The following is a 27,501-nucleotide window of genomic DNA, read 5'->3' as shown; positions in this document are numbered from 1 at the left end:
TACAGTATTTTTAACCCTATAAGCAGGGACCAAACAGTTTTATTATGGGCAAAAACACCAAAGGACCGAAAAAAACTGCACAACTCATCTTTTCAGACAACAAAAAAACTGCAAAAAAGGCATATCATTCTCATTATAATTTAGGATGTCATTTTATTTTAAACTGTGCTTTGACTTATAAAACAAACAAACAAACAAACAGGAGAACAAGACTGAAAATATCATTGAGTTCAGAGGGGACACTTACGCCCTGTACACCTCTTCCAGTGCTCCTGCCCCACTGTCAGCAGCTCTTTAACTCCATCATCCATTGCTTTGGTGAACCTACCCACTGCATCACATTTCTGTTCTCTGGGACATTTGAAAGAAGCAAAAACAAAAAGCAATTTAAAGAGATGCATTAGTCTAACTTTACACAAGACATCCATAGAGCACTAAATGCAAACAGAAAGACTCCACATTAACAGGAAATTAGATGACAGAGTAACAGGAGCAGCAAAATTCATGTAACAGTGAATAAATATAAGTAATTGTTCCAGACTTTTTTTTTAATTAAAAACTGTCAAAGTACAAAACTGTTTTAGTAATATATATAAAATTTTACTGCATTGTTGGTATTAACATTCAAGTATTCTGGGGTCAGTTCTTGCGTGTATGTATATGTGTGTGTATGTATATATATATGTGTCATCACATTAAGTCATTACAAAAGTGGTCCTATTTTGGGACTGATTTTGGGAAACACTGGCATGTTTCAGAAACAGAATTTTTCTTCTCTTATGTAAAAAAAAAACAACAAAACAACAAGGTTATATTTTAAGGTAAGATTTAAGTACACTTTCAAAATTTCTTCATATGAATGAAGGCCTGCTTTCCTTCTCACCATTTAACTATTCCTTCGTAATTAAAAAGTGAGAATTAAGGCAAACACCTTTGATACTGCTAACAACACAGAATCAGTAACAGAGCAGACTTGACAGCACAGCTGTGTCTGTACTAATGTGTAAGTTCACACATCCATTTTTAATAGCACCCTGAGAGGTTCCCAGGCTCTGGAACACGGTGTGCATGTCCCAGGCATCACAGCCACCTTGCAGTGCCAGAAGGTAGGTCCTCAAGCACCAGCCCAGGCTGCCCACCTCAGGCAGAGGCTCTGTTAGAACTACCCGGTTTGCAGCAGGGGTTTCTTACAGAAACATTAACAGGACTGATGGGGTTGGGTTCAGAAGTGGTACAGCAATGGCACTACATAAAGTCTGTCCCACTGGTGGTCTTGCCTAGCATTACAGAAGTGATGGGCTTCTTGCCAATGTTCATATCAGTGCTTGCTATCTCGAGTACATCAAGAGGTTTTCAGAGCACTTATCTTCCAGATACCTAAGATGCAACTCTGTGTCAGACACCTAAGCCCCACATATAAACAGCAGAAAAAAAGCTGGCATTATGAATGAGATTTTACAAGCATCTGAATTACAAGCTCACGGGTATATAATCAGATGTACTCTCTCCTGCACAAAATCCTCCCTCTGGTTTACCTTAGGCTTTTATATCACTGGGTTAACTACAGTACACCAATTCAGAAAAGCAGGTAAGTTTGAAATCTTCATGTTCCAAGTGGAAGTAACCTATGAACATCCATTCTTTCTAATTAGCATAGAACTGCTACAACACAGCTACTATATGCACCTTAAAAAGCACTGCAGCACTTGCATAAAGCCCACGCTAGACTATTTCCACCTGTAGGTATACTACTGTTTTTGCTACTATAAATACTTCTAATTCTGTCTCATTACTAATTCTGTCCCACTAGTTCATTCATCATTTTGGATGCAAAACGTTATCCAAATTTCAACATTCTACAACATGTAATGCACAGTATGTATCTACTGAGAAAAATAATTATGCTTAAGTGAAAAAAAGGCTGCAGAGTAAACCTCATCTTTTACAGGGTACAAAACTAAAATATCTGCTATCAAGAGAATTACACGTAAACAATACATGTGTTTTGAAATGCACATATAATATATATACAAATTTAGACTACTTGAAGAATATAAAAAAGGTAAATGAAGTTTGATAGTTAAATCACTTTAAATTTGAAATGGTTTCTCATGAATTTCAGTCATTGCAATGATACTGTATTGTGTGCAAGCATTTTTACAGAAATTTTGCTTTCCTTGATGGTCCACTCATTGTTACCCTAAGTTATCTGACAGATCTAGCACAGAAGTGTTCACAGTTTAAAAGAACAAAATATAAATTTGTGGGATCTGTCAGCAATCTCTCATCAACTAGCTTTACATACTTTCAAAATCAGCACTCAGCCACTGAAGTCAGACACATCACATGGCATTCTATCCAATTTTGGAAAGGTTTATATTATAATCTCATATTTACAGTTTTTCAGCTCTGCCCTGATGAGTACCTCTTCAAATCCGTGAATGAGTGTGTTTACATTTACTATTTTATTAACTCAGTATATGCTGTCTACTCAGATGTATAATATCCACTGTAAAAAAAAACCCACACAAATACAAAAAAGCATAACACAAACCAATGAAAAATACCAGAACAAACAAACCAACACCTTACATTTCTACCATGTCAAGGTCAGGAGCTTCTGGTTCCATTGTGGAAAAGATCATGACTCCTACAGTTTCATCTTTTTCTGCCTTCCGCTTTCCAGTTTTCCACTCCTTGAGGGAAGACAAAAAAAAAAAATCAAAATAAAAAAGAACTGATCATCATTATTCATCCATCTTTAAGGACGTGCACTTAAACAGTGAACAGAATGCGTAGGACAACAGATCATCCACACCTCAAGATCTTTTAAACGAATCACAGAATTGCAGGGGTGAGAAAGGTCAAGAGATCACTGAGTCCAATCCCCCTGCTAAAGCAGGCTCCCTACAATAGGTCACACAGGTGGGTGTCCAGGCGGGTCTTGAATCCATAGAAAGAGACTCCACAACCTACCTGGGTAACCTGTTCCAGTGCTCTGTAACCCTTACCGTAAATAAGTTCTTCCATGTGTTAGTACAAAACTTCCTATGTTCCAGCTTTAGGCCATTACTCCTTGTCCTATCGCTACACTACACCAAGAAGAGCCTGGTCCCATTCACTTGCCTTCTGCATCCCTTTAGATACTTATAATCATACATCAGATCCCCTCCTGGTTTTCTCCTCCCCAGGCTGAACAGACCCAGGTTACTCAGCCTTTCCTCATATGGGAGATGCCTTAGGCCTTTAATCATCTTTGTGGCCTTCCACTAGACTCCTTCTAGCAGATTCCTGTCTTCTTTGAACTGGGGAGTTGAGAACTAAATACAGTAGCCTATATGTGGCCTCACTAGGGCAGTGCAGAAGGGAAGGATTTACCACCCTTGATCTGCTGGCTATGCTCTTCTAATGCACCTCAGGATAACATTGGCCATCTTGGGCACATATTTACAAGGGCACATTGCAGGCTCATGGCCAACCTGTTGGTCACCAGGACTCTCACATCCTTCTCCACAGAGCTCCTCTCCAGCAGGTCATCCCCTAACCTGTACTGATGCATGCAGTTATTCCTCCTCAGGGGCAAGACTCTGCACTTAATCTTGCTAAACCTCATCAGGTTCCTCCCTGCCCAATTCTCTAGAATTTTCATGTCTTGTTGAATGGTAGCACAGCCTGCAAGTGTATCTGCCAAGTCTCCCAGCTTTTTATCATCAGCAAACTTGCTGAAGGTGGACTCTCTCCCTTCATCCAGGTCACTGATGAAGATGTTGAACAAGACCAGACCTAGCACTGACCCCCGGGGAACACAACTAGTTAAAGGCCTCCAGACTCTGCTTCACTGATGAAAACCCTCTGAGCTCTGCTAGTCAGCCAGTTCTCAATCCACCTCAATGTCCACTCATCTATCCCATATTTTTTAAGTTTCATAACATGGACACTGTGGGAGACTATGTCAAATGCCTTGTTGAAGTCAAGGTACATGACATCTACTGCTCTCCCTGCATCTACTCAGCCAGTGATGACATCACAGAAGGCTATCAGGTTGGTCAAGCATGATTTCCCTTTGATGAGTCCATGTTGACTACTCCTGATAACATTCTTCTCTTCCAATTGCATGAAGATTGCATCTGGAACAAGTTGTTCCATCACCTTTCCAGGAATGGAGGTGAGGCTGACTGGTCTTTTGTTTCCCAGATCCCGCTTCTTGCCCATTTTGAAGACTGAAGTGACACTGGCTATCCTCCAGTTTTCAGGCACCTCTCCTGTTAGCCAAGACCTTTCAAAGATGATAGACAGTAGTTTAGCAATCATCTTTGCCAGTTCTCTCAGGACATGTGGGTGCATCCCCTTGGGATCCATGGATTTGTGTGCACTGATTCTGGCTAGACAATCTCCGACCAGATCCTCCTCATCCAACACAAAGTCCTCCTTTACCCAGACTCCATCTTGTACCTCCAAGGTCTGGGATTCCTGAGGGCTAGTCTTAGCATTAAAAACTGAAACAAAGAAGGCATTCAGATTCTCTGCCTTCTCAGTGTCCTGTTACACACGCAACCATCTCATTTAAGTAGGGGACACACATCTTCCCTTAGTCTTCCTTTTACTGTTGACACACTTAACAAACAAACAAACGAACAACCTTTCTTGTTATCCTTTACCTACTTAGGAAGTTTTAATTCCAAGTGGGCCTTAGCCTTTCTCACTGCATCCCCACAGTGCAACAATGAAAGTTTCAATTGGGCCAGTGTTTCTTCAAGAGTTTTTTTCCCCTTTTGCTTGTGCACTTTGTTTTCCAGATTTTGTGGTAAAAAGGTCCTTCTGTATGCTACTGAAATGCAGTATAATTATATTCAGCTGTATGTACACGTGTGATAGTGCTGATATCAGAAGCTACTCAAGGTGATCATAAGACTATTATGCAATTGTCATACTAAGTTCTTAGTGGAAACAGAAGGAAAAAAATACAGATGCGTCACATCTGCTGTTTATATCAATCTGTACGTTAGATTCTAAGAGACACTGATTAACTAACATGATTATACAGTTCACTGCTGTCCGTCCAAGTAGCACTTAATTAGGACTGCAATTATTATGTTAGTAAGCCCTTTCTTACAGAATAATCAAGTTGAAATAGAATTCAGGAGGTCTGTAGTCCAACGTGCCGCTCAAGAAGGCCCAGATGTGACCGTAGTTACTGAGGGCTTTATTCAACCTGGTCTTAAAAACTACAAGAATCATTTACTTTTTGAATAATCTATGTGAATTTAGTATGACTTTTGTGGTGAAAATAGCAGTTTTCCCATTTACTTTTACTTAGATCAGTTGATACCTGATATCTAAATTACTAACAGAGATGAATCTCAATCATGAATAAAATATTATTTACTGAAGGTGATAATATTAATGCCTCTAAAATGAAACGCATATGTAAACAAAGGGAAGGGAGGAAATAAGAAAGAGCTTGGTATATAGGGTCAGCCTGCAGCACAATCTTATTACAACTGAATGCAGTGAAAACTGTCTGGAATTTGTTTTTAAAATATAGTACAAGATCAAACACATTCCAATTCTGCAACAAAACAGTTTCTATTCTTAGCAAAGTAATATCATTAAGAGAACTGCAGCAAATCTGACAGAGATGGACAAGGGAAAAACCCCAAATGTTTTTATTATACGTGTTCCCTTCCTGCTGGAGGAAACAAACTGTCCTTAGGCTGGCAGCAAAGGCACTTTCAAGAGCATTATCAGAATGGCATAAAGTACTTCACAAAAGCAACTTTACGTCTTACTACAATCAGTCAGCTAAATCTACCAAACCCTACAGCTTACACATCCTCACCACTTCCCACAGAGGGCAGACAAACGAGACTACAGTGCACAATTCTTACTTTGAAGGGGGATTGGTGTGTGTGGAGGGGTAAGGGGGGAAACAATTCCTCAATTCCAGACATTTCCTACCTTCTCATCTCGGAAATTGAGAAACTGCTGGAAAACTTCACTTTCTGAAACAATAGGATGGCGACACATCCTTGTCATCCAAGCCTGCAGTCTCTCCATACGCATTTTGATAAATTCTTCTTCAAAGCGCCCTGTTATACATTGAACAGAAACTGTTATATTTCCATTTCAGTAGTTGGCTTTTCTTTATTCTATTTATGGACGTACACACACACACATATATATACAAACACTAAAAACTCACACATAGAAACTGTAATTCATCTTTTGAGTTATTAAATAGAGGCAGAACTTACATGAAGCAAACATAAACTACCCAGAAAAACCTCAGATCACAGTACTGGGTATTTATCTTTTAAAGACAATCAGAAAACATGAAAAGAACATAAACCTCACCCACAGTTCAAACCACTTTTTGGAAAAAAAAGAGATGAACTTTTGGATGGAAAAGTTAAGATAGCCAGATGGATCCAAGACAGAAGCTAGGCATGGATTTGGAATGCATATGTTTTCCTGATACTGTCTAAAAAATTCTTGGCAGGGCTCTACGGAATTAGAGAAAAATGAACTACCTGCTTCCAAGGACATCATATCCTATTCATTTTTCACAAAGCATTTGTATTTGAGCAGTCCAATTTCAAACAGTAAATTTTGAAGGGTAATATCACTCAAAACCACAGTTTTATATAAGCAAACTAATGCGTCTGACAAAACAATAATCTCAATAAATCTTATGTATGAACTGGTTATAACACATATATAACTCAGTAAATGATTTTTTTTGTCACTAAGATTATAGCACCAAGTAACCAAAAAACTTTTTTTTAAACCAGTAGTGCTTCAGCACTCTGTGTTCATAAGAATCTTTTAGTTTTAGCACAAACTATGCCATAAGAGAATAATTCCTAATTTAAAAAAATGTACTACAGACTTCTTAAACATAGAGTGAATAGGATATATTTGAAAGAAATGAGAGATTCCTCCAGATGACAAACCTTGAATGCATGCAGTTTCAATATAATTTTACTGTATAGTTACTATGGCAGCAATTTGACAAGGGTGGATTTTAAAAATTATTTTAAAATTGCAAATACAAAAAGTGAGAAGCACAGTTTGTCAGCGTTTCCTACAACACTTCAGAATTTTTTTTTTTTTTTTGGGGGGGAGGGGAAGGCAGTGGCATGAGAGAAGTTATTCTCTCCCACATACTCCAAGAGACAGAAAACCACAGGGAAGATTTAATTGAGATGCCAAATTTTTGAGTAAAGATGCAGTTAAAATGAAACCTAGGGACTCCATCAAGTCTTCTGGTTTCCTTGTAGTTTACGTGTACTGGTGAATTCCAAATGTGAGGCAATCTAAGGGGAGGGGAGGAAGTCACTTTCTCACTTTTCAGCTTCCTCAGCATTTATCCCAAGCATTTGCATCAATGCTTAGCCTTCTTCTAACACAACTGAACTGCTGCATTTTTACTGATGCCCACAGCCATGTGGTTAGCTTTGTGCCTACTTTCACATGTTTGTTTTCGGATGGCTGTCCTAAAGCCTTTATAAAATTCTTACCAGAAAATACACAAGTAGAAATAGGCAGAAGTAATGCATTTTCCTTTTATACATATTTACATTCCTTTCCTTACAAACACCCCTGTCTCCTTGCAGAACATGAACAAAAGACCACTGAAAATGCAGACTGAAAATTCAATTGCAGTCATTCACGAGCACTTAAGTTGTCCAATCCCACTTTCCCATTTTTTTGTAAGAACTGACTTCCATAGGCTTTGGAGAGTTTAGTCAAGCCAAGAATGGGCATCAGACTGGAGCACAATGTTACACAAATGAAAGACCTTTCCAAAACAAGCGTGAAATCAAGCAATAGGAGGAACAACTGCAACATTTTACTTATAAGCAAAGAACAGCTTGTAGGAGGATGCTCTCCTTCCTCTGAGAGCTTTGCTGCAGAAGCCCTACAACATAGCACTTTCACAATCAAAAGAAAAGCACAACGAAAATCTCGAAACAATTCCTCCAGACAATTTGCAAATACAGAACATAACTAGCTATCCATTCTCTCCAAAAGTAAATATTTTCTGTAATAATAGGGAAATAATAGTAAGTAAACAAACAAACAAAAAAATCCACTTTGTCTTGGTTTTAAATCAGTGGCCTAGAGAAATAAACCAGAGATAAGAAATGATGCTCTTAGTGGTGGTGTTTTGTTAGCAACAGGTAGTTACAGTTTACCATAAATTTTGAACGGCAGAAGGTTTTTTTGATATGTTTTTAAAGAAAATGGAAACAAAAACAAAACAAATCAAAACAAACAAACAACAAACAAGAAAGCAGCAAGAAGTAACTGAAACTTGAATAAAAGTTCTCTCTTTATTTCTCTACCAGAGCTGTCTTGGGCAGCCACCACAAAATGGTAGAGTTCTCAGCTCTTGCTGAAGTCACAAGGCGGGCAGCAAAACTTATACCTTGGACTTCTGGAGGGAGGACTTGGAATTGTTCAGGACACTGGTAGGGGGGGTCCCATGGGATTCAGTGCTGAAGGGTAAAGGGGTCCAGGAAGGCTGGCTGCTCCTCAAGAAGGAAGTCCTAGAGCTGCAAGAGCAGACTATCTCCCTGAGCTGCAAGATGAGCCGGTGGGGAAGAAGAGTGACATGAATAAATAGGGAGCTTTTCCTGAGGCTCCAGGAGAAAAAGATAACCTATCTCCTCTGGAAGAAGGGACAGGCAACTTGGGGAGAGCACAAATAAATTGTTAGGATATGCAGGGAGAAAATTAGAAGGACAAAAGCCCAGCTTGAAGTCAACTTCACTGCTGGGGTAAAAGAGAATAAATTTTTTTTTATACATATATTAACAGTAAGAGGAGGACTAAGGAGAATCTCCATCCTTTACTGGTTGCAGCAGGGAATGTGATCACTGAGGATAAGGAAAAGGCTGAGGTTCTCAACGTCTTCTTTATACTTGCCTTTAGAAGTCAGACCAGTTATCCCTGGGGTACTCAATCCCCTGACCTGGAAGACTCAAATGGGGAGCAGAATAAACCCCCCATGATTCAGGTGGAAACAGTTAGAAACCTACTACTCCACCTGGACTGCTGCAAGTACATGGGGCCAGATGGATCCACCCAAGGGTACTGAGGAGCTGGGGGAGGTGCTTTCCAAGCTGCTTTCCACCATCTGATCAACCAGAGAGGTCTCAGAGGATTGAAGGCTTGCCAGTGGGACTCCCGTCAACAAGAAGAGTTGTAAGGAGGATCTGTAGAACTATAGGTCTGTCATCCTGACCTCACTGTCAGAAAAGGTTATGGAGCAGATCATCTTGAGGGAAATCACATGGCACATGTGGGACAATCAGGGGATCAGACCTAGCCAGCATGGGTTCATGAAAGGCACATCTTGTTTGACCAACCTGATCTCCTTCTACCTCAAGTACTGCATTCAGTTTTGGGCTCCTCACCATAGGAAAGACACTGAGGCCCAGGAGGGTGCTCAGAGAAGGGCAATGAAGCTGCTGAGCAGACTGGAACACAAGTCTTATGAGAAGCAGTTGAGGGAACGGGGATTGTTCAGTTTAGAGAAGAGCAGGCTCAGGGGAGACATTACTGCCCTCCACAACTACCTGAAGGGAGGCTGTGGCAAGGTGGGAGTTGGCCTCTTCTCCTTTGTAACTAGTAATAAGACTAGAGGGAATGGCCTTAAGTTATGTCACGGTAGATTTAAGTTGGATTTTAGGAAATACTTCTCTGAGGGAGTGGTCAGGTGCTGGAATGGGCTGCACAGGGAGGTGGTGGAGTCACCGCCTCAGGAGGTGTTCAAGAAACATTGAGATGTTGTCTGAGGGACACAGTTTAGTGGGAAATATTGTTGAGAGTCGACAGTTGGACAGATGACCTTGGAGGTCTTTGCCATCCTTGGTGATTCTATGATTCCCATGAGTCCATAAAGAAGTAAGAAACATTTACCTGTTACTTGCTTGTCTGGAAGAGATGGGATTGGAATGGCTAATCCAAATTTAACCAGGAGACGCTCGTATAACCAGTCAAAGTGCTTGTATCTGTGGTTGACAGATCGATTAGTGTTCTGTAAGAGAAACACAACTCTGAATTTTGACAGGCATCTTGAGATAGCAACGTGAAACAAGTGCAACCAGAATACTAAATACGTGGAACATGAAACAAAGCTTATGATGCAAAGCCTTGAATCTACAGTTACAGAACTAAAAATGCTAGGAAATAAAGAAGCAACTCTTAACAGGAAAACTTGCATCAACCATAATTTACAACCCTGTTACTAACTCAAATAAATTTATTTCTCTGTACAAATGACCCACATTTCTGAAAAAGAAGAGCCTGTTTCAGACACACTTACAGTGCAGGTCAGCTGATATTCAATGTAGCTCTTGAGACCGTACATTTTTGAACCTTTTTTGGGATCTGCCACCACACAATCAAATGTAGAGGTAGGATAAACCCACATTGGGCCATAATCACCAATCTGTAAAAAATTGCAAATATTACTGTTTTTAATTGAACACATGACATTGTACCCGCTAAAACAAGGAAACAAGTACACTCCATATATGAATGAAGAATATATTCAAAACAGAGTTCCTAACTCTCTTCATTTAAAAGTTTCAGATGCTTTCAGTGAGCCTGCGACTCAGGAAACATAGGGGTTTCCTGCAGCTAAAATACCACAGCTGTATTTAAGTACTTCTGCACATGGTTTTTCAAATAACTAAGGAGAAGTGAGTTATAGGTAATATTACTTTGACCATATTTCACTATAATAGAACAGTCTGTTTATTAGATCAGAAGACGAACTGATAATCATGACTGAATATTGCAAATCTTTATGAAAGTACTTTACAGTATTAGGTAACTATCTAGAAAGCTGACACAGAGAAATGCCCTCTCCATCTCAACAAGGCTTATTTTTCATATTCACAAATAATGCAGGTAAGAAAAACACTATCAAGAATAATTTTGAAAACAGAAGAACACTTAGAAGAAGAGTTAAGACCTGACCCTGAAAAACCCCACAGTGATACAGGACTCTGAGATGTGGTCTATCATGACTTTAAGTGGTATAAAGTTTCACAATGACAGTGGCATTTCCAATTATGCATTAAGAACCAATTTTGTCTGATCCAGATACATTTAAAAACCCTGATGCTAACAGTTAACTTGGGTAAGAAGGGAAGTGGGGAGAATCTAAAAAGCGAAACAAAACAAAAAACCAACACCCAAAAAAGTCAGAAATCAATCACCACTCTGCTTCCTCCCTCAAAATAACCAAACAAAAAATCCAGCTAACCCACTAAACAAAAGTCACACCCACACCACCGTCACACCTGCTCATCCACCTCCAACTTACTATTATGGGAATCTTCTCTTTTGGTTTTGCTAGCTGCTTTGCCAATAGATACTGTTCCATTCCAGGTTTTGCAAATCCAGGAAATCTAACCAAAACAAAGTGATAAATTTACTTTGCATCCCCTTTCAACATGCACACAATACACCACCACAAAGAAAATAACACAGCATTTCTGAAAAATAGAAAAAAATTATGACACGGATTATCAACTGTTAACTCTGAAAAAGCAGAGAACGTTATGCTGCTAATCCCCAGCTTTTATCTGTGTAATACAGGCACCTTCCTACGTGACATCTAGTTACTTGTGCTATGCAGTCCATCAGAGCATATGTAACAGTAGAATATGAACTAATGTTTGCCACTCTATGCATCACAGCCCATACTTCACAGATAAACACATCCACATACATACATGCACACCTTCTTTCTGTTTCAGACAATGATAATTCAATCATCTGAAAGAATAATGAAGTGTGGATTTTAAAAGTTAAAAAAAATTGTCCACCAATTGGAAAGAAAAGCACACAAAAATTACTGCAGCATCCTTAAAGTCCGTGCAAAGTCTTTACAAACAGCAAATAGTTCTCTTTTTAAACTAAGATACTTAGTCCTTGAAATACCTATAATCTACTATTTGCTTGCAGAAACATTGCAAGTTTGACACACTTTTCAGACAAATGCTTTTAAATTATTTTTATGCTGGTCATACTAAATGGATTTGCAACATGTAGATGCCACAGTGATGGAGAGGTACTACAGCATAACTAGACAAAATGTCCACTGATGAATAAACTCAACTATCTGTGAATGATTAGTCATGAAAAATTTAAACAACAGTAGGTCCAGAAACACAGGGCTTGTAAAAGCATTATTTGTTTATATAAAGACTCCAAAAATAGCTCTGTGATGTACTTTCAGGCTTTCCTGAATCTACATTATCTAATCACAGAGCCAATACTGAATCCACATACTTTTTTCCCCTATAAATGTTATTTACATTGCATATTTCAAGCAACACATCTATGCTACTTGAAAAATTCCAGTTCTCTTCAATATGTGCACATTTGTTCTGCATTTTCCATTACTTGTTAAGTGGTAACTTCATAGCAGCTGCACGAGAGTTTCCACGCTGGGACCCCCCAGCCTCTGACGACTCAGACTCCTTGTAACCAAGGTATGATGGTGAAGATGATTTTGGGTCATCCCAGTCATCATCCCAATCATCGTCATCAGCAGCTGCTGAAGTAGAGAGGGAGGGGAAGACAGTTACATACTTTCTCATTACATAGCAGAAGCACCTTCCTCAGTACTCACACACAAATAATCAACAAGGTGAATATACTGATTAGCTAGTTGGACCTTGTATTTTTTATTCTTCCTTAGTCATCATCCCCACCAAGTATATCCTGACCAACACTAGACTAGGGGCTAGAATATTTAAAAACAAATAAGTAAAAATAAAAAGCTGATGTGCAGAAGTACTACAAAAAACAGCACTGTTCTATATTAATATACTATAGGTTAGTAATAGCCAGTTGTAAGTTCTCTTATTTTAGTCTTTTACTGCAAATAGGTGAGGAGCCTTCTGAAAGGCTACCTTCTTCCTGAAATCAAGGATTTGGAGACTACGTCTTCAAAACCTGAGGGTATAAATCCAATGGTGTTTAAGTTCCAGTTATTCAAGTTGAACAAGATGTCTAAGAGCAGATCACCTTTGAACAACACTCTTGTCTTGAGGCAGTTTGAGGCATCTGTTATTGTGAATCTAATTTTTATTTTTATTATTATTTTTAAAACTAAACAACAACCTTCATCATTTTAGTATTCAATTTACTTGTAAGATGATTTGCTACCTGGAATGATTTTATTTTTATTTTTGTATTTATTTTTGATTAAACAAATCATTTCCTACAGTTACAAAAGATTAGGTAATTTCTATATCCACTGTCCACCTACCCTAATTTATTCAAAAGTAAGAGCATTATTAACACACCTGGTCCTTGATATGCTTGTGGATGACCAAACGTTGCTGCTGTATCCCAGTTATTTGAAGCACTGTTCCTCTGGCCAGCTGCACTTTCAGGTTTTGTTGCCCAGCTATCACCAGAGGTTCCATTATCCCAGTTCCCAGACTTCCCAATATTCCAGCCTGACCAAGGATCACTGGCATTGTTTACCTACATTATGCAAACAGAAGGAAAAAACAAAGAAGGAATTGATGAAGACATGAGCAAAGAACATATACGTTCTCCCTGAAGTCTTTGATGTCCTACTGATAGGCTATACATTTGCATTCAGCACTTCACATTTGTTCAGTTCATTAGCAGCAGCTAAATCTTACATTCCTACCTACACAGCCTTAAAATGCACTAAGCACCTGAAAAAAATTGATCAGCTTTCCAGCAAAGTGACACTAGTACATGAAAATAAATGTTACATCTCCCTAAGGAAGTTAAAATGTTTGCTCAACCATCATAGGAAGCACTCTTACCCATAGTAAAAATTATTTTACTCTGGCACCAAAAGTATGGTGTACGTGAACTATGAGATAACATCAATCTACAGACTAATTAGCATGTCTTGAAAGTCAATGATTAGCATTTTACTGAATGTTTATTTCACGAAACATAGATCATGCTTTACTGAAAGCAAATCCTAAATTGCTCACCACCAATATTGAGTGTACCAGTCTGGGAACTTGCATAGCTTCCCTGTTAGAGCTTAACTCATTTATAGCAAAGATGAAAAAAGGAAACAAAACATCTGCCAGGAAATGGAGTTTGGCACCTCCCTGTAGGCCTACTCCCCCAGCACAAGCTTCTGGTGAATCACATACCCTTCCACTAAGGTTGCAGTGGAGGTGGAAACCTCAGGGAAAGAGCACACAGCAGACATGCCTGTAACTACTGCATCAATTTCTCAGGTTTACCTGTCAGTAAGCTGGATTAATAGCTTAACATCCTGCTCTGCAACTTCAGTTTTAACACTACATTTTGAAAAAGCATTGAGTAGTTAAGTGCAGTCTACTCCAAACGCTTCAGTGCAGAGACATGCTGGTAGAAAGAGGGAAAAAAAGCCCCACAAATCAAAACCCACACACCCAAAAGTGTAGGTAGAAGGAGGAGAAGGGGAAGGAAAGAAAATAAAGCCTACAAAGCTTGCCTTGTTCAGCTGAGGGTGGAACTGAGTTTTGTAAGAGGAAAGAAAATAATCTCAAAGTCTGCAGAACCCAGTGAGCTGCCTGTATCATGTAGCAGCATATTAAGGATACCTAACATAATTAATTGCTATAACGACTTACGTAAAACCATAACATTTACATGAAACTTGAAGCATTTTCCAGGGCAGAAGATTCACTAAAACTCCCATGACAAGCCAACTTATTCTCCCTAAACCCTTCAAAAATCTTCAATATAACTGTTCTTCAAAATAAATAAATAAAGTTAAAATTTAAATAAAAATCACTGCTTTTTTTTCAGCTTACTAACAAAACCACTTCACTGCAAAACCTGAGTAAGGTCTGGTTTGTTACACAATTTTGAAACATTCCCTCGTAAGCAAGGAAAGCAAAAATTTTATTTGTGCAACAAATGCAATGTTTATTTTCTGAATATTTTAGATTTTTCAGGTGTTGAACCTTTTCAAAAATAAAAGTTTAATTAACCAGCTGCACCTGAGACTTTGCTTTATAGTCCTCGATGCTACCGTGAGTCAAAGTATTTGCTATAGTAAGGACATCATACGACACTCACCACTTAGATGAACAAATACTTTTTAATTATGTCGATGCTTTACTTTTCTACAGTTCTCTGAAGTAATCCTCAGGAATCACAGAATGCGAGCTCCTGCTTTAGTTTTTCCTAAAACGAAGCCTCCTGATGGTCAGATTTCACAGATACTATCAAACCTTTAAGAGTTGAAAAGGCATGTACTATTGATGTAGCACAGCACCTGTTCTTCAGGCACAGAGTCCCTAGGAACTGGAAATCAATGCGAAAGCCTCTGAGCTGAGTGGAAATCTCCATTCAGAAGACCCAAGAGAAATAAGTGAGCCACACAACAATTGGCCTCTAGGAAATGCTGGAGTGAGAGCAATTGTGAGGACAGCTCCTACTGATAACTTTTTTTTTTTTTTTTTTAAGATGTGAGAACACTATACCCTAGCAGAGCTATATTGTTGAGGTCTACTAATTCTTGGAGAGCTGATACACAGTTCTAATCATGGTGAAGTTGTTGTTGGCTTATAGGGTACCAGGCTGCTCTTCTTATGATGTTCACCCCATACAAGTTTATGTAAAGAGAAAAAAAACCAACAAGCAACATGCCATCAGAATTTTTTGTCTTTGTTAAAGAAAAATGCAGATGTTGGGGCTCACACCCATGGAAAAGCATGTCTACTCCCAATGCAACTTAGAGCACCTAGAAAAGAATAGTTTGCATAATATTCATTTGCATATCCTTCTGCAATATATGTTGGGCTGATCACTGGCAAATGAAAGCCCAGAAGTGGGATGATTGCCAAGAGGCTGAGTAAAGTTTTCCTCTTCTCTGCAGTTGATGTGAAATCTGGTACATGAGTGGGTGGCAAAGAAACCTTAAGATTCACTGCAAAGTAAGGGGGAGGTAATAACAGTAATACTGAGTACAGTACTAAAGAATGGCTGTCAAAAGTGATCATCACTGAACTTGCAGGCAGTTGCTGATACACATTAAATGCTGTACAGCAGGGGGAAACAAGTGACTTAAACTGCTTCTTGAGATGTTTTATCTCTGTGCCTACAAGGAAGCACTACTCTGAAATCAAAGTTTTACCTCTGAGGTGTCCAAAAAAGGTCTGGGATAAACTCTTTCCCCTGTGCAGGTGACCCACAGGGTGCAAAAGGATATTCTATTCCCATTCACCTCCTTTCAGCTGAAGGGCACACATTGCTTTCCAAGGCACTGAGAAAGAGGGTAAGTGATAGATTAGGAAAGTATACCGAGACGATACAACTCAGAGAGTGTTTTCAGGTCACCCTTTATCTTTCTTCAAATGTCTGCCGGCAAACACACACGCTGCGGAGGGTTCCAAGTGGTAGCCAAAATTAGTAAACATAGAGAAGGGTTCAGAAATCCAAAGGTCTGCCTTCCTTAATGTCTCACAACACCACAGAGGCCCAATTAAAGACACAGCATTTGTTAAAGGAATAATCTCAGCTCTGTTCAGCAGTTCTGCAGATCTCAGCAGTTGACAAATTCCATAAGAGAAACCACTTCTGCGGCTTAGCTCTGGCTGACAATACTTGCCAGCCTTAATTAGGCCAGCAATATTCTCTAAGTGATTAACTTTCATGTTCTCACACCTTTAGTTTTCCATAATTGAAACTCGTAATCCTTTGATCTCTCTTTAGGCAGCACAGAAAAGATGAAGAGTTTTTGCAAGAAACTGTTACTCAGTTAATACAGTGACACAGAATATCCAACATCCAAGCATACAAAGCAATTTCAACCACAAATGCACAAAAAGAAAAATGCCATACCATTTGTAATTAAGAAACTAATCAATCTTCAAGTGAAATGCTGTGTCTCTTTGCTCCTCTATGTAACATCAAATATACACAACTGAGATGTGCTGAAGAAGATTTAGATTAGATTTGAGGAAAATTTTTTTCTCTGAAAGAGTGGTCAGGCACTGGAATGGCCTGCCTAGGGAGGTGGTTGAGGCACCATCCCTAGCACTGTTCAAGAAGCGTTTAGATGAGGTGCTAAGGGATTTGATTTAGTAGTTTAGTGGGTAGGGATGGTGATAGGAGGATGGTTGGACTAGATGTATCTATGGGTTCATAGGTTGAACCTAATGTATCTATGAATCTATGAGATGAAATTCAAGAATAAATTCCTCAAAGGCTACCAATTCTCCCTTTTGTAAACCACTACAGCCTTGTCCACTCCTACTGCTCTAGGAGAAAAACTAGAACAAAAACGGCTATTTGGGGGACGGACAACAGAGGGAACACGTTACTAAATATTTTAAGAATTTTCCATTAAGTACAGATACAAACTCACTTTAGAACCCGATGATTATGGATGGGGGGATGGGGATCAGACAGGAGAATTCTAGCATGTTTTTGAACATCTAATGATAGCTGAACAAGAAAAAGAATTTTACCACAACAACAAAATCCTCAGCTTAGGGATGGAAGGTCACTGTCTTCATTAAACAAATCAAAACATGAAGGAGTGACATTTTTGACTGGAGGCTGCAGATGCTATACATATAGAATCACAGAACAGTTTGAGTTGGAAGGGACCTTAAAGTTCATCTCATTCCAAATCCCTGCTGTAGGCAGAGTTGCCACCCATCAGATCAGACTGCCCGGGGTCCCATCTGCCCTGGTTTTGAACATCTCCATGAATGAGGCACCTACAACTCCTCTGGACTACCAGCTCTGATGCAAAGTTACATATATGTTAAAGCAACTTTAATATATTACTAGTAATAAAAATTCTATGATGTCCTGGTTATTTACAAGTGCTTTCATAAAATATTCCTGTAATAAACTCAAATCCCCAACATTAGTATAACAAGTAACAAAATATCAGCAGTTAGGAATGCTTATTCAGTGCACCAGGCTTCACCTATGACAATTTTAGTTTCCACTTCTTTAATATCTAACTTCTCATATTTCAATGCTTTCCACAGTCTGAACACACAAGTTGTATTTTGTAGATGAAGCACTCTGTATATAGACCCAATCACTCATTAAGCAACTTGAAAATAGCAAGGCAATTGCTTGCAACTGTGCATCTGAATACAGATCAATCCAAAGCACCTGAACAAACTTTTGTTAACCAACGCAAATGCTAACACAATCAAGTGTGGAGTAATACACTGAGGAGCAACTCAGAGAGCAGAAGGCTATATTCTTACAGGCAACAGCTCTAGAAGTAAAGCTGGTACAGAGGGGATGAACAACATGATGACTTCCTGATGCAACAGTACAAGAGCCAATGCAAACTTTCAGTGTATCAGGCTTTTCTATGCCAGAACAGCAATATTAAATCTCTATTTTGCACCATGTGACTTACAAAGGTGTAATTCATAAAATTCTAGCATCGTCATTTTACAAATGAGACAAAAGATCAAAGAGATTGCAGAAGGTAGCTTTTCTGTGGGAAAGAAAAAATTCTTACATGAAGAGACAGTTAACCACAAGATTTTTGCACAATGAAAATACCATGTACTATAAGAGATCTCTGATCTGGAAGAAAGGCAAAATATCCAAAAAGCTGAAGCAAGACTGCTCAGTATACCAATTAAATTCTTACTAGCCATAAGCCATGTGAACAAAGTATCAAATCAATGTCAGAAACTGAAGAAACTAACATTCAAAGCAAGACATAGGCTCTTCTAGAAAATATATTTAACCAAAAAGCAGTTTACTGAACACAGATTTAAAATAAAATAAAATTTAAAAAAATCTTGAGGAAATTGAAGTCACAATAAAATCTTGACAATGCAACAAGATGGTTTCTGCTATGAAAAAGCAGGAAAGCAAGAAACCCAAACGTATCAGCCTGATGGAATTTATTAGCGTCTTCCATGCATGCATGACCTTGGCTGCACCCAGGTTCACACTCTTCCCTCGCCCTCTCTCCATCTCCAGCAATATAGTTTCACTGTAATACACAGTGGTAGACTGCTTCTTCAAACCATCTCACAGAACATTTGAAGGATAATGGAGAGGAGTCAGATGCACAAGAGTAATACGCTGATAAAGATGAGAGAAGCTGTTCACTTGGAGTTATTGTGTTTCAAAACTTGTTATGAAGAAACTGCAATTTATTTGTGTTACAGATTAAGTATGCTGCTGATCCTATGTAAACCGTTAAGCACTGACCTTTTCAGGCTTTGCCTCCTCTAGAAATGCATCTTCCAAAGCTACACTGACATAGTAATTCTATATTTCTAACAGAAAAGTTCCTTATTGTAATTTTTCCTACTTTGTAGATAAGGGCTTTATTTTCTGCCCTTCTCCAGGCACATGAGTACTTTGTGTTAAGCACAGACAGATGCCTTTACCACCATTCAAAATAGTCTACATTACTATACAATAAGTAGTTGTTTCTAGGTAAAATTAATTTATATATTTCATTCACAAGAGAAATAGCGCTCAGGTTTTACAGAAATAGGTGCTGCAAATATTTCAAGCCCCTCAAAAACTTACAGTGTGGCTAGGAACTCTTAAGGATGAAAAACCAGAGCAAGGCTAACAGCAGAAGAGCTAAAGTTCCCACTCAACCTTCAAAATTACTGTAAATTTTACTGAGTTAAAAAAAACCAAAAAACTATAATCAATGGTTTGGGCTCAGCTTGAGATGAGAAATTCATGAGGTACAACTTGAGTTCTGTGTTTAACTGAAATATTCACAGGGTACCAATAAATAAAAAAGTTTGTCGATAAAAAGTGAGACAGTCACACCGAGGTCTGGAGCTCTGACTGTAAGTGTGTGGGTGTATATGAGTATATTACACACAGGTACTCTATTCATACAGTACTTGTATGTACTATATACATTCCACAGTACCTGAGGCTGGCAGGGACCTCTGGGTCCATCTGGCCCAACCCTGCTCAAGTAGGGCCAGGAAGGCGCCCAGAACCACATCCAGATAGCCTTTACACATCTCCAAAGAGGAGACCTGGGCAACCTGGGCAAGTGATCTGTCACCTGCCCAGTAAAAATGTGTCCACTGATGTTTGGATGAAACCTCAATCGTTTTAGTTTGTCCCCACTGCCTCTTATTCTATTACTGGACATCACTGTACGTAGCCTGGCACTGTCATCTTTACACTCTCCCATGACTTTGCATGGAGCACAACAGGAAGCACTTACAGGTGTCACTGGGAACTCTCCTCTCCTCCATCAGCTTTTCTATTAGATAGTCATAGCAAAGCAAACTACAATTGATTACTGAAGAATACTTATAATCTTTTAGTTAAAAGCTAGGCAATCTTGTATTGGTCTTGGTACTGTCTAGCTCAGTACAAGGAAGCATAAATTAAATACCATGCAGTTGTGTATACTGACTGTCATGAGAAAACATCACGTACAGTTTTCAAGAGACTTGAATTCATATCAAAGTTCTGTGGTACAAGTTACAGATAAGAAAACTAATAATTGATTTTTAACTGCTCCACAAGCTAGGCACGTTTTCCCAGCTGCTACAATGAGTAAAGCATTTACTTTCCAACAAGTGAGAGCTCTGCATCCTGCTGCTGGAAACAGCAGATTTTGTTCTTCCACTTGACCTATGGACTCTGACATGTTTAATTGTCCCTGTGTGTAACACATGTACCAATCCGCAGAACATAACAAGCAGCTTGTGTTTAAGATAATGGCTGTCCTCATATATCTTTCACTTGCCACTCCATAAAATGACATGCTGGACAGAAACTATGAAAAAATAAAAAATGAGAAAAAAGGAAAGAGAAACATTCTTCTACAAAAAACAGCCTCTTATCCAACAGACAGTGCCAGAACTTGCTTCATCTTTTTTAATCTAAAAAAGAAATCTTACTCAAATTTTGAAAGATATATAACCATCTCTGGTTCACGATGCATGGAACACCCAGTAGTAGTAGACATTTAAAAGAAAAGAAAAAAAAATCACAGTTCCTTAAAAAGGTAAGCATACTAATGTAAGTAACTTCATCTTAATGCAAATTTGCTAAAAATTGAGAGCTCATTTACACATGACTGGGGTACAAAGATGGAGATGGACAGAGTTTTACATGGTTGTAAACTGTAAAAAATAAAATGCTCTGTTTTTTGAAGTGGTACAATGCTTATTTTTCCAGCACTGACAGTAGCTTAAAAGACACATGTAATAAATAATCAACAATAGTGTTCCCTAAGGAAAACATAATTGCTTCTATTGGTACTTCTGTGAGGGCTCACCAATATGGTACAGCACAGCTGAGAAGTGCAAGCAGTTATATCAAGAGAACTGCTACGCTCACCTGAAGACCTACCTGATTACTGCTTTTTGTAGCCGAGCTGGTCTGAGCTGTATTTGAAGAGAGGGCATCAAAAAAGGCTTGGTCAGCTAATGAATTACCACAACTAATTCCATCTTTTGTACCATCAGTAATAATCTGAAATGAAAAAAGTTGCAGAAGATTTTTTATGCTTCTATGAATTCTATTACACTGTTTATCATCTGTCATTCTAACATCAGATGTTAAGATGGCAGCATACACCCCTTCTGAATTTAAATTCAATAGTACCTTTTACAAGTAGTAGTTCAATAGTATCTTTTACAAGACGCTGAGTCTGGAAGACTCATTCCCGCAACAGAAAGAATCGGTGTGCATTAGCACAGTGCAACACGTTTGCAGCAGCAGATACATATCTATAAATTCATTAGGGATTAACCAGGTTGTTAACATTACTGCTTGGAGACTGGGAATTCAATACACAGAGGATCAGTTTGGGACAACAAGTTAGGAGAGCAAAAAGCTACATAGAAGCTAATCAGATGAATACAAGAAACAAGATTATGCAAGGCAGCATATTTCCCACCCTGAGTATTTTTTTCCTTCTCTATTTGCTTGTTTGCTTTGTAAAAATAAACAGCATTGGTGATGAAAGGGAAGGGCATGCTTTAGACATACACCGGAGGAGTTACAGCTAGAAATCTTGACCTAGCTGATGACCTGCAGATGTATGCAAACTCTATGTTCCAAGAGTGAACTAGATTCCATGCTTCACATTCAGAGATCTGTTTCATCCCCACCCCAGTAATGGGGGTTTTTAAGGAAAGAGCAGATCAACACATAGAGGAGACAGTACACACTGTCAGGAAGATAAATGGAGCAGTCCCTGGCTTTGGGATCCCATACATGCATTTCTATTCCAGAGATTTTATAAGCATGTGGCATGTCAGCCACAGCAACAGCAGAGCAAACTCGTACTATTCATTTCACTTCCGCATCTGTGTTTTAAGATGGGAAAACAAAATTACTGGATCATGAGACAAAACCAGAAGCGAACTCAAAATAGCTCATCTTCTGCAGATCACCAGGATTCACGATGGCTAACCTTTTGTTGCACTTCTTGGAAAACCACTAAGAAGCACAGTAGTTTTAGATGACATTTCCAATAGTCTCCAAAGTCAGCTACAGTTGTTTCAATAAAATATATTCTGAGTATTAATACTAGAAGTTTCACATTTGAGCTGGTCAGCAAACCAGATGATTGCTTTTTCAGTAGTTCTGCTTTCTTAGCACGCAATGACGCAGTCACTTACCTCAACATAATCCGTTGGGACAAGCCCTCTTTCTCCTTGGCTGTTTTTTCCTTCTAACCAGCCTCCACCGACATCCTATAAAAATAATACGTAAATAGTTTTGCTAGATGGATCCCACAGCATGCTTTAAGCAACTCGGGAAGAAGCACTGTCTTGCTGTCAAGTGCTGAATGCAAGATTCAAAAGACAGCTGTGACACAGCAAACTCACTTAAATCTGCTGAATAAGCAGGTACTTGTTTGAAAGAACACAGACCATACTTGTTTAACGAGGCTACTGTGGACTTTAGCTTTAACAGACATGAGGGGGAAAAAGGTTGATTTTGAGCACTTTTGATCATTTGTGCAACTGCAGTCAATTCTCTGTGTATCAAAATACAAAATTGTGTGTTGTTTTCAAAAGATTCATTTTATTCAGCTTTTTAAAAGAGTCAAGATGGAAATAATTAAGCTATTGGTAGTGTCTGTATAATCTGGGCTTAGCCTGTGGAAGATGCAGATGTGTCCAGTGAGTGGCAGCTATAACACAAGAACATTATGACTAACTTCGAGGTTCAGAGGCACCTGCCACACAAGATCTGGAAACACTCCTAGTATACATTTAATATCACAGAGGCATGTCTTGGACTATCAGCTTGGAAAGAACTAAGACAGTTCAGATCTCAGCAAGCCATACTGTTATTGTTTTTTTAAACACATTTCACATACATTTGAAGTTAAGCAAAGTCAATTTCAAGACAACGTCACATGGAATAATACAGTTCTGCATTAAAAATCAAGCTGCTATTTCAACACAGTTACATGTCAAGTTCATTCACAGCTGAGTACTGGAACCACATACACTATGCAGCAGTAACTGAATTTCAGGTTCATAATTTGCTTTTTAGTTGATGCATTTGTTTATGCACATTTTTTTTTCTTTTTACTTAATTTTTTTTATGTAATCCTGCATATAACAAGAGAAGCCTGCTTATGTGTTCCAAGATTTAATAGAGACCAATCACCTACTGAAATAAACTTTCACTTGCTTTTTTGTTATGGAACTAAATGATCACACAACACCACAACCAACCAGATATCTCACATTATAAATTCAACTAGTTTGGTTAATCTGCAGGAGTAACAATCTTGAGCCTGAAATCACAGTTGTACTGCACTTAATAGCAGTTAGAGAATCACAGAACTGTAGGGGTTGGAAGAGGCTTCTGGAGATCACCAAGTCCAACTCCCCTGCTAAAGCAGGCTCCCTGAAGTAGGTCACACAGAAAATGTCCAGGTGGGTCTTGATTATTTCCAGAGAAGAAGACTTCACAACCTCTCTGGATAACCTGCTTCAGCACTCTGTCACTGGAAAGCTCTTCATGTTTGTAAGGAACTTCCTGTGTTTCAATTGATGCCTGCTTCCCTTGTTATGTCACTCCACACCAGTGACAAGATTCTGTGCCCAATCACTCAACTCCCATACTTCAAATATTTATAAACAGTGATGAGATCAACTCTCAATATTCTCCGGGCAGAAGAATTAATCCTAGGTCTCTCACCAATGGACTTCCACAATTTCTCCTAACTGCTGTCTCTAAACTTAACCATATCAAAAAAGACCAAGAGCCTTTGTTGCAATCTTCCACAAAGTTTAATCATGGACGGCATGAAGTAAGTTTTTATTTGGTTTTGAGTATAATATCTTATCAAACAAATGGCTTGTTCAGCAAAAACCAGCTTGAAAGCTGTAAAAAATTTATTCAGTCCTACAACTGATTTAGTTATTATTTACCTCTGCTCCCTCAAAATATCCTATTCAAGAGGATCCTGGTTCTACTAAAGGTCTCCTTCAAGTATTTATGGCCAGTGGAACTATCAGGATTATATCTGATTATTTTCTTCCAAAAATTAGCTTAGGTTTTTTTATTTCCTATGCAACCAGATAAATAAAATCTGGCATCAAGATAGGTTTTATTTTTCAAACAAACAAAACTTCATTCACTGAGCCATACCTCTGAAGATTCAGAAGCATCATTAACTAATACTTGTTAAAGTGTAAGAACTATAAAGGAGAATAAAAGCATGCTGAAATTAATAAATCAAATGTCACTGCTTAAACATACAATTAATTTAAAATTTCCTTGACAGCATTATCTCAGTATTTTACCTTGCATGTACTGCTTTAATTACAAACATTAAAAAAAAAAAAGAAATAACACACTCAGATGTAAAAAGCATCACTGTCACTAGCTCATCTTTCTGCCTTGGCACTCAGCACTACTTAGATGAAAGAAGTCAAGCAAAAAAAAATCCAAATTTGCCTCCATTCTCCAGAATTTTGCACATTGCATTTGTTACTACAACACTGCTTGAAAATTCTTTGGGTTTAGTTTATGTGTTACTACTTCAGGGAAGGGTAGACAGGGATTTCAGATGTCACCTAGAACAACATTTCCTTCATTTGCTGGAATTAGGTCAGGACAGTGCATTGAAGCCCTGCTTCCATTTCATTTTTCTTACCGGGTTGGTAATTGTGATGATCTCCCCTTCACTGACAGTCAGCTCGTTGTTTCCAGGCTCAGCAGCAAAGTCATACATAACACGAGCCTATATATTAAAAGAAAATGGCAGTAAGTCTTCTGTCATGTTCAGATGATTTCATGGAGGAAGTACAACTTGTTCTTCAATAGCAGAAATACTAAGTGGGGAACATCTGGACATATGAAGAACAATTTCAACATGTAGGGAGCTGACATTTTCTGAATTAGAACCCCAAGTTGAACACTAATACAAATTCTATGGGATTAAAATATCCCGTAGAGCATGTCAGAAATGACCATTTTAAGACTGACTGTTTTCTGTCCTTTCCTGAACTGCCTGTACAGCACTTTTTCTAGGGGAAGAAGACAGCAAGCAAACAATCCAATCACTATTTTCTTCTACAAGACACATTCCAAATCCAATTTGGATAAAGGGGATTGTTTCACAGAGTAAGCAATTTGGCCAAAAGAAACAAAAAGTTATTGTAGATGTGGGTAATCACTTCTTGTGGGTACACAAGAAGTAAGACGTAAAATTATGTTGTGAAATGTTTTGTAAACAGGAGGAACTATGCAAAGGTGTATAATGAGAATAGGCCAGTTATTTATTGGCAGGACCAGGGAAGAGAAAATAACCCAACCACCTAATTATGAAGTGTTTAGACACAACACCTTCAATGAGTACTGAATCTGGTATTACCCTCCTTAAAAAAATGCTGTTTGAAACACTGGCAAGGCTGTGTAGTGTTTAAAGAACAGTTCTGATTTATACACCACGCCACAATTGTTCCACTGGCTTCTATTAAATTCCAATCCAATATAAAGCAGAAAAGACCCTCAGGAATTACAAAGTGATTATATTTATTTTCCTGAAAATTATTGGAATTGATGCAGAAAATATCTGACAAAAACACATGTAATTCACCCTAGAATCTTAAAGAAAGATCTAGCATCAAAGTTTTAGCCTGTCATTTAAAGTGGCATATTAGATAAACTTCAAATCTGATCAAGCAAGAGAACAAGTAACCCTTAATTTAAACTTATCTTTCTCAGAAATAAAACTCATCATACTAAAAGAACTTACAAATAATAGAAGCCTTTGTTACGTATACCTCAAATCTTCATGTTAGTCAGGTGCCCCAGAAGTAATCAATACATTATTTTATCTGATTGATGCCAACAGTAAAGTATTGCAGAGCAACAAAATGGAAAGCTAGACTGCTGGTCAAGGAAAGTATAGGTGTTAGCCCACAGTGCTAATAACTCTAACAAAAAGCCTCTCTTGTCCAACTAAAATAACGTATAAACTCAGTTACAAGAAAGAAAGGAAAAAAAAAAAGATTCTAATACCTGGAAATTTAGGAGAGAAGTCATTCCTAAGAACAAAGTTATGAAGATTTGTGTTTGTACAGGATGGTCTCTAAAACTGGTAACATAATTGTTTTTTTCACAGGCCCGAAGTCCACAGAATGGACAACTAAGAAAAGAAACCAACTCCCCATCAGCTCCTACAGGAGCAGCAGAAAGTTTGATTTGAACACAGCAGTTTCCTCAGCCCATCTACAAGGCTATGACCACACGATTAACACATATGTTTTTAGTTATCCCAGTTCATGCACAAGTAGGCTTTGTTCCTGCTGATTAATATATACATATAATTGCAAGAAAAACAATTTAATAACAGTGTTACTGATAACATCAGATGGCGCTTTCAGCAAGGACCTCCTTTCCCATCAGGAAGGAAAAAACAAAACAAATTGTTTCTGCCACTTATACTAAAGCTACATAAGGATGTTGAACATGTCATTTTTAAAGCAGGTTATCAACACATTAAACAAGTCTACTTAGTGTGGCTCAGATTATGGGCATCTGACCTAAAGGGAAAGCAGCCTTCTTAGCTACTTCAAGTAGTACAGATGGCATTGAGTTCATGCTCAAAAAGAGAGTTCACCAGGACATGCACAATTTTATTAGTCTTCAGAAGTGGTACGTCCCACAGTAATGACTTGACTGGAAAGGTAAGATACTACATTGCAAACATATCTCAGATGGCTAACTATATGACTAAAATATATTCCTCAGAGGTCTTTTATTATTACTATTTTTACTTTTTGCATGTGCTCCCCTTTCACTTGCTTTGTTTATAGAATATATCAAATCCTCTAAACAAGTAACAGTTGCCAATCAATTATGCTGGGGTGCATTAGGCCCAGCACTGCTACTGGGCAAGGAAAGGGTTGCACGGCTCTGCTCTGTGGCCTCATTTCAAGTGCCACATGTGGATTTGGGCACCACAATATAAGGACATAAGGCTACTAGAGAGCATCCAAAGGGCTACAAAGATGATGA

General features: G+C 38.4%; 1 protein-coding gene across 2 annotated transcripts in view; it reads right to left on the bottom strand.

Moving 5' to 3' along the window:
* The window catches only part of SNX9 (sorting nexin 9), a 53,313-nt gene that overhangs the window by 14,619 nt on the left and 11,193 nt on the right, over window positions 1–27,501 (bottom strand). The window contains exons 2-12 of one of the 2 annotated variants that reach the window (XM_065732653.1): window positions 25,133–25,219; window positions 22,632–22,706; window positions 21,355–21,477; window positions 13,335–13,518; window positions 12,427–12,580; window positions 11,342–11,426; window positions 10,334–10,459; window positions 9,928–10,045; window positions 5,959–6,089; window positions 2,593–2,696; window positions 248–351 (exon numbers count right to left, since the gene is read on the bottom strand). In XM_065732653.1, the coding sequence (XP_065588725.1) occupies window positions 248–351; window positions 2,593–2,696; window positions 5,959–6,089; window positions 9,928–10,045; window positions 10,334–10,459; window positions 11,342–11,426; window positions 12,427–12,580; window positions 13,335–13,518; window positions 21,355–21,477; window positions 22,632–22,706; window positions 25,133–25,219 (1,291 nt within the window). The remainder of the gene's footprint in view (window positions 1–247; window positions 352–2,592; window positions 2,697–5,958; window positions 6,090–9,927; window positions 10,046–10,333; window positions 10,460–11,341; window positions 11,427–12,426; window positions 12,581–13,334; window positions 13,519–21,354; window positions 21,478–22,631; window positions 22,707–25,132; window positions 25,220–27,501) is intronic. The other variant, XM_065732661.1, reaches the window with a different exon arrangement.

Source organism: Cyrtonyx montezumae, unplaced genomic scaffold (genome assembly GCF_038088225.1).
Source record: "Cyrtonyx montezumae isolate F1298 unplaced genomic scaffold, pur_monq_1.0 scaffold_0, whole genome shotgun sequence".
Taxonomy (NCBI): Eukaryota; Metazoa; Chordata; class Aves; order Galliformes; family Odontophoridae; genus Cyrtonyx; species Cyrtonyx montezumae.
Note: the sequence above shows the minus strand (reverse complement) of the source record. Positions and strands in the feature narration are given on the sequence as shown.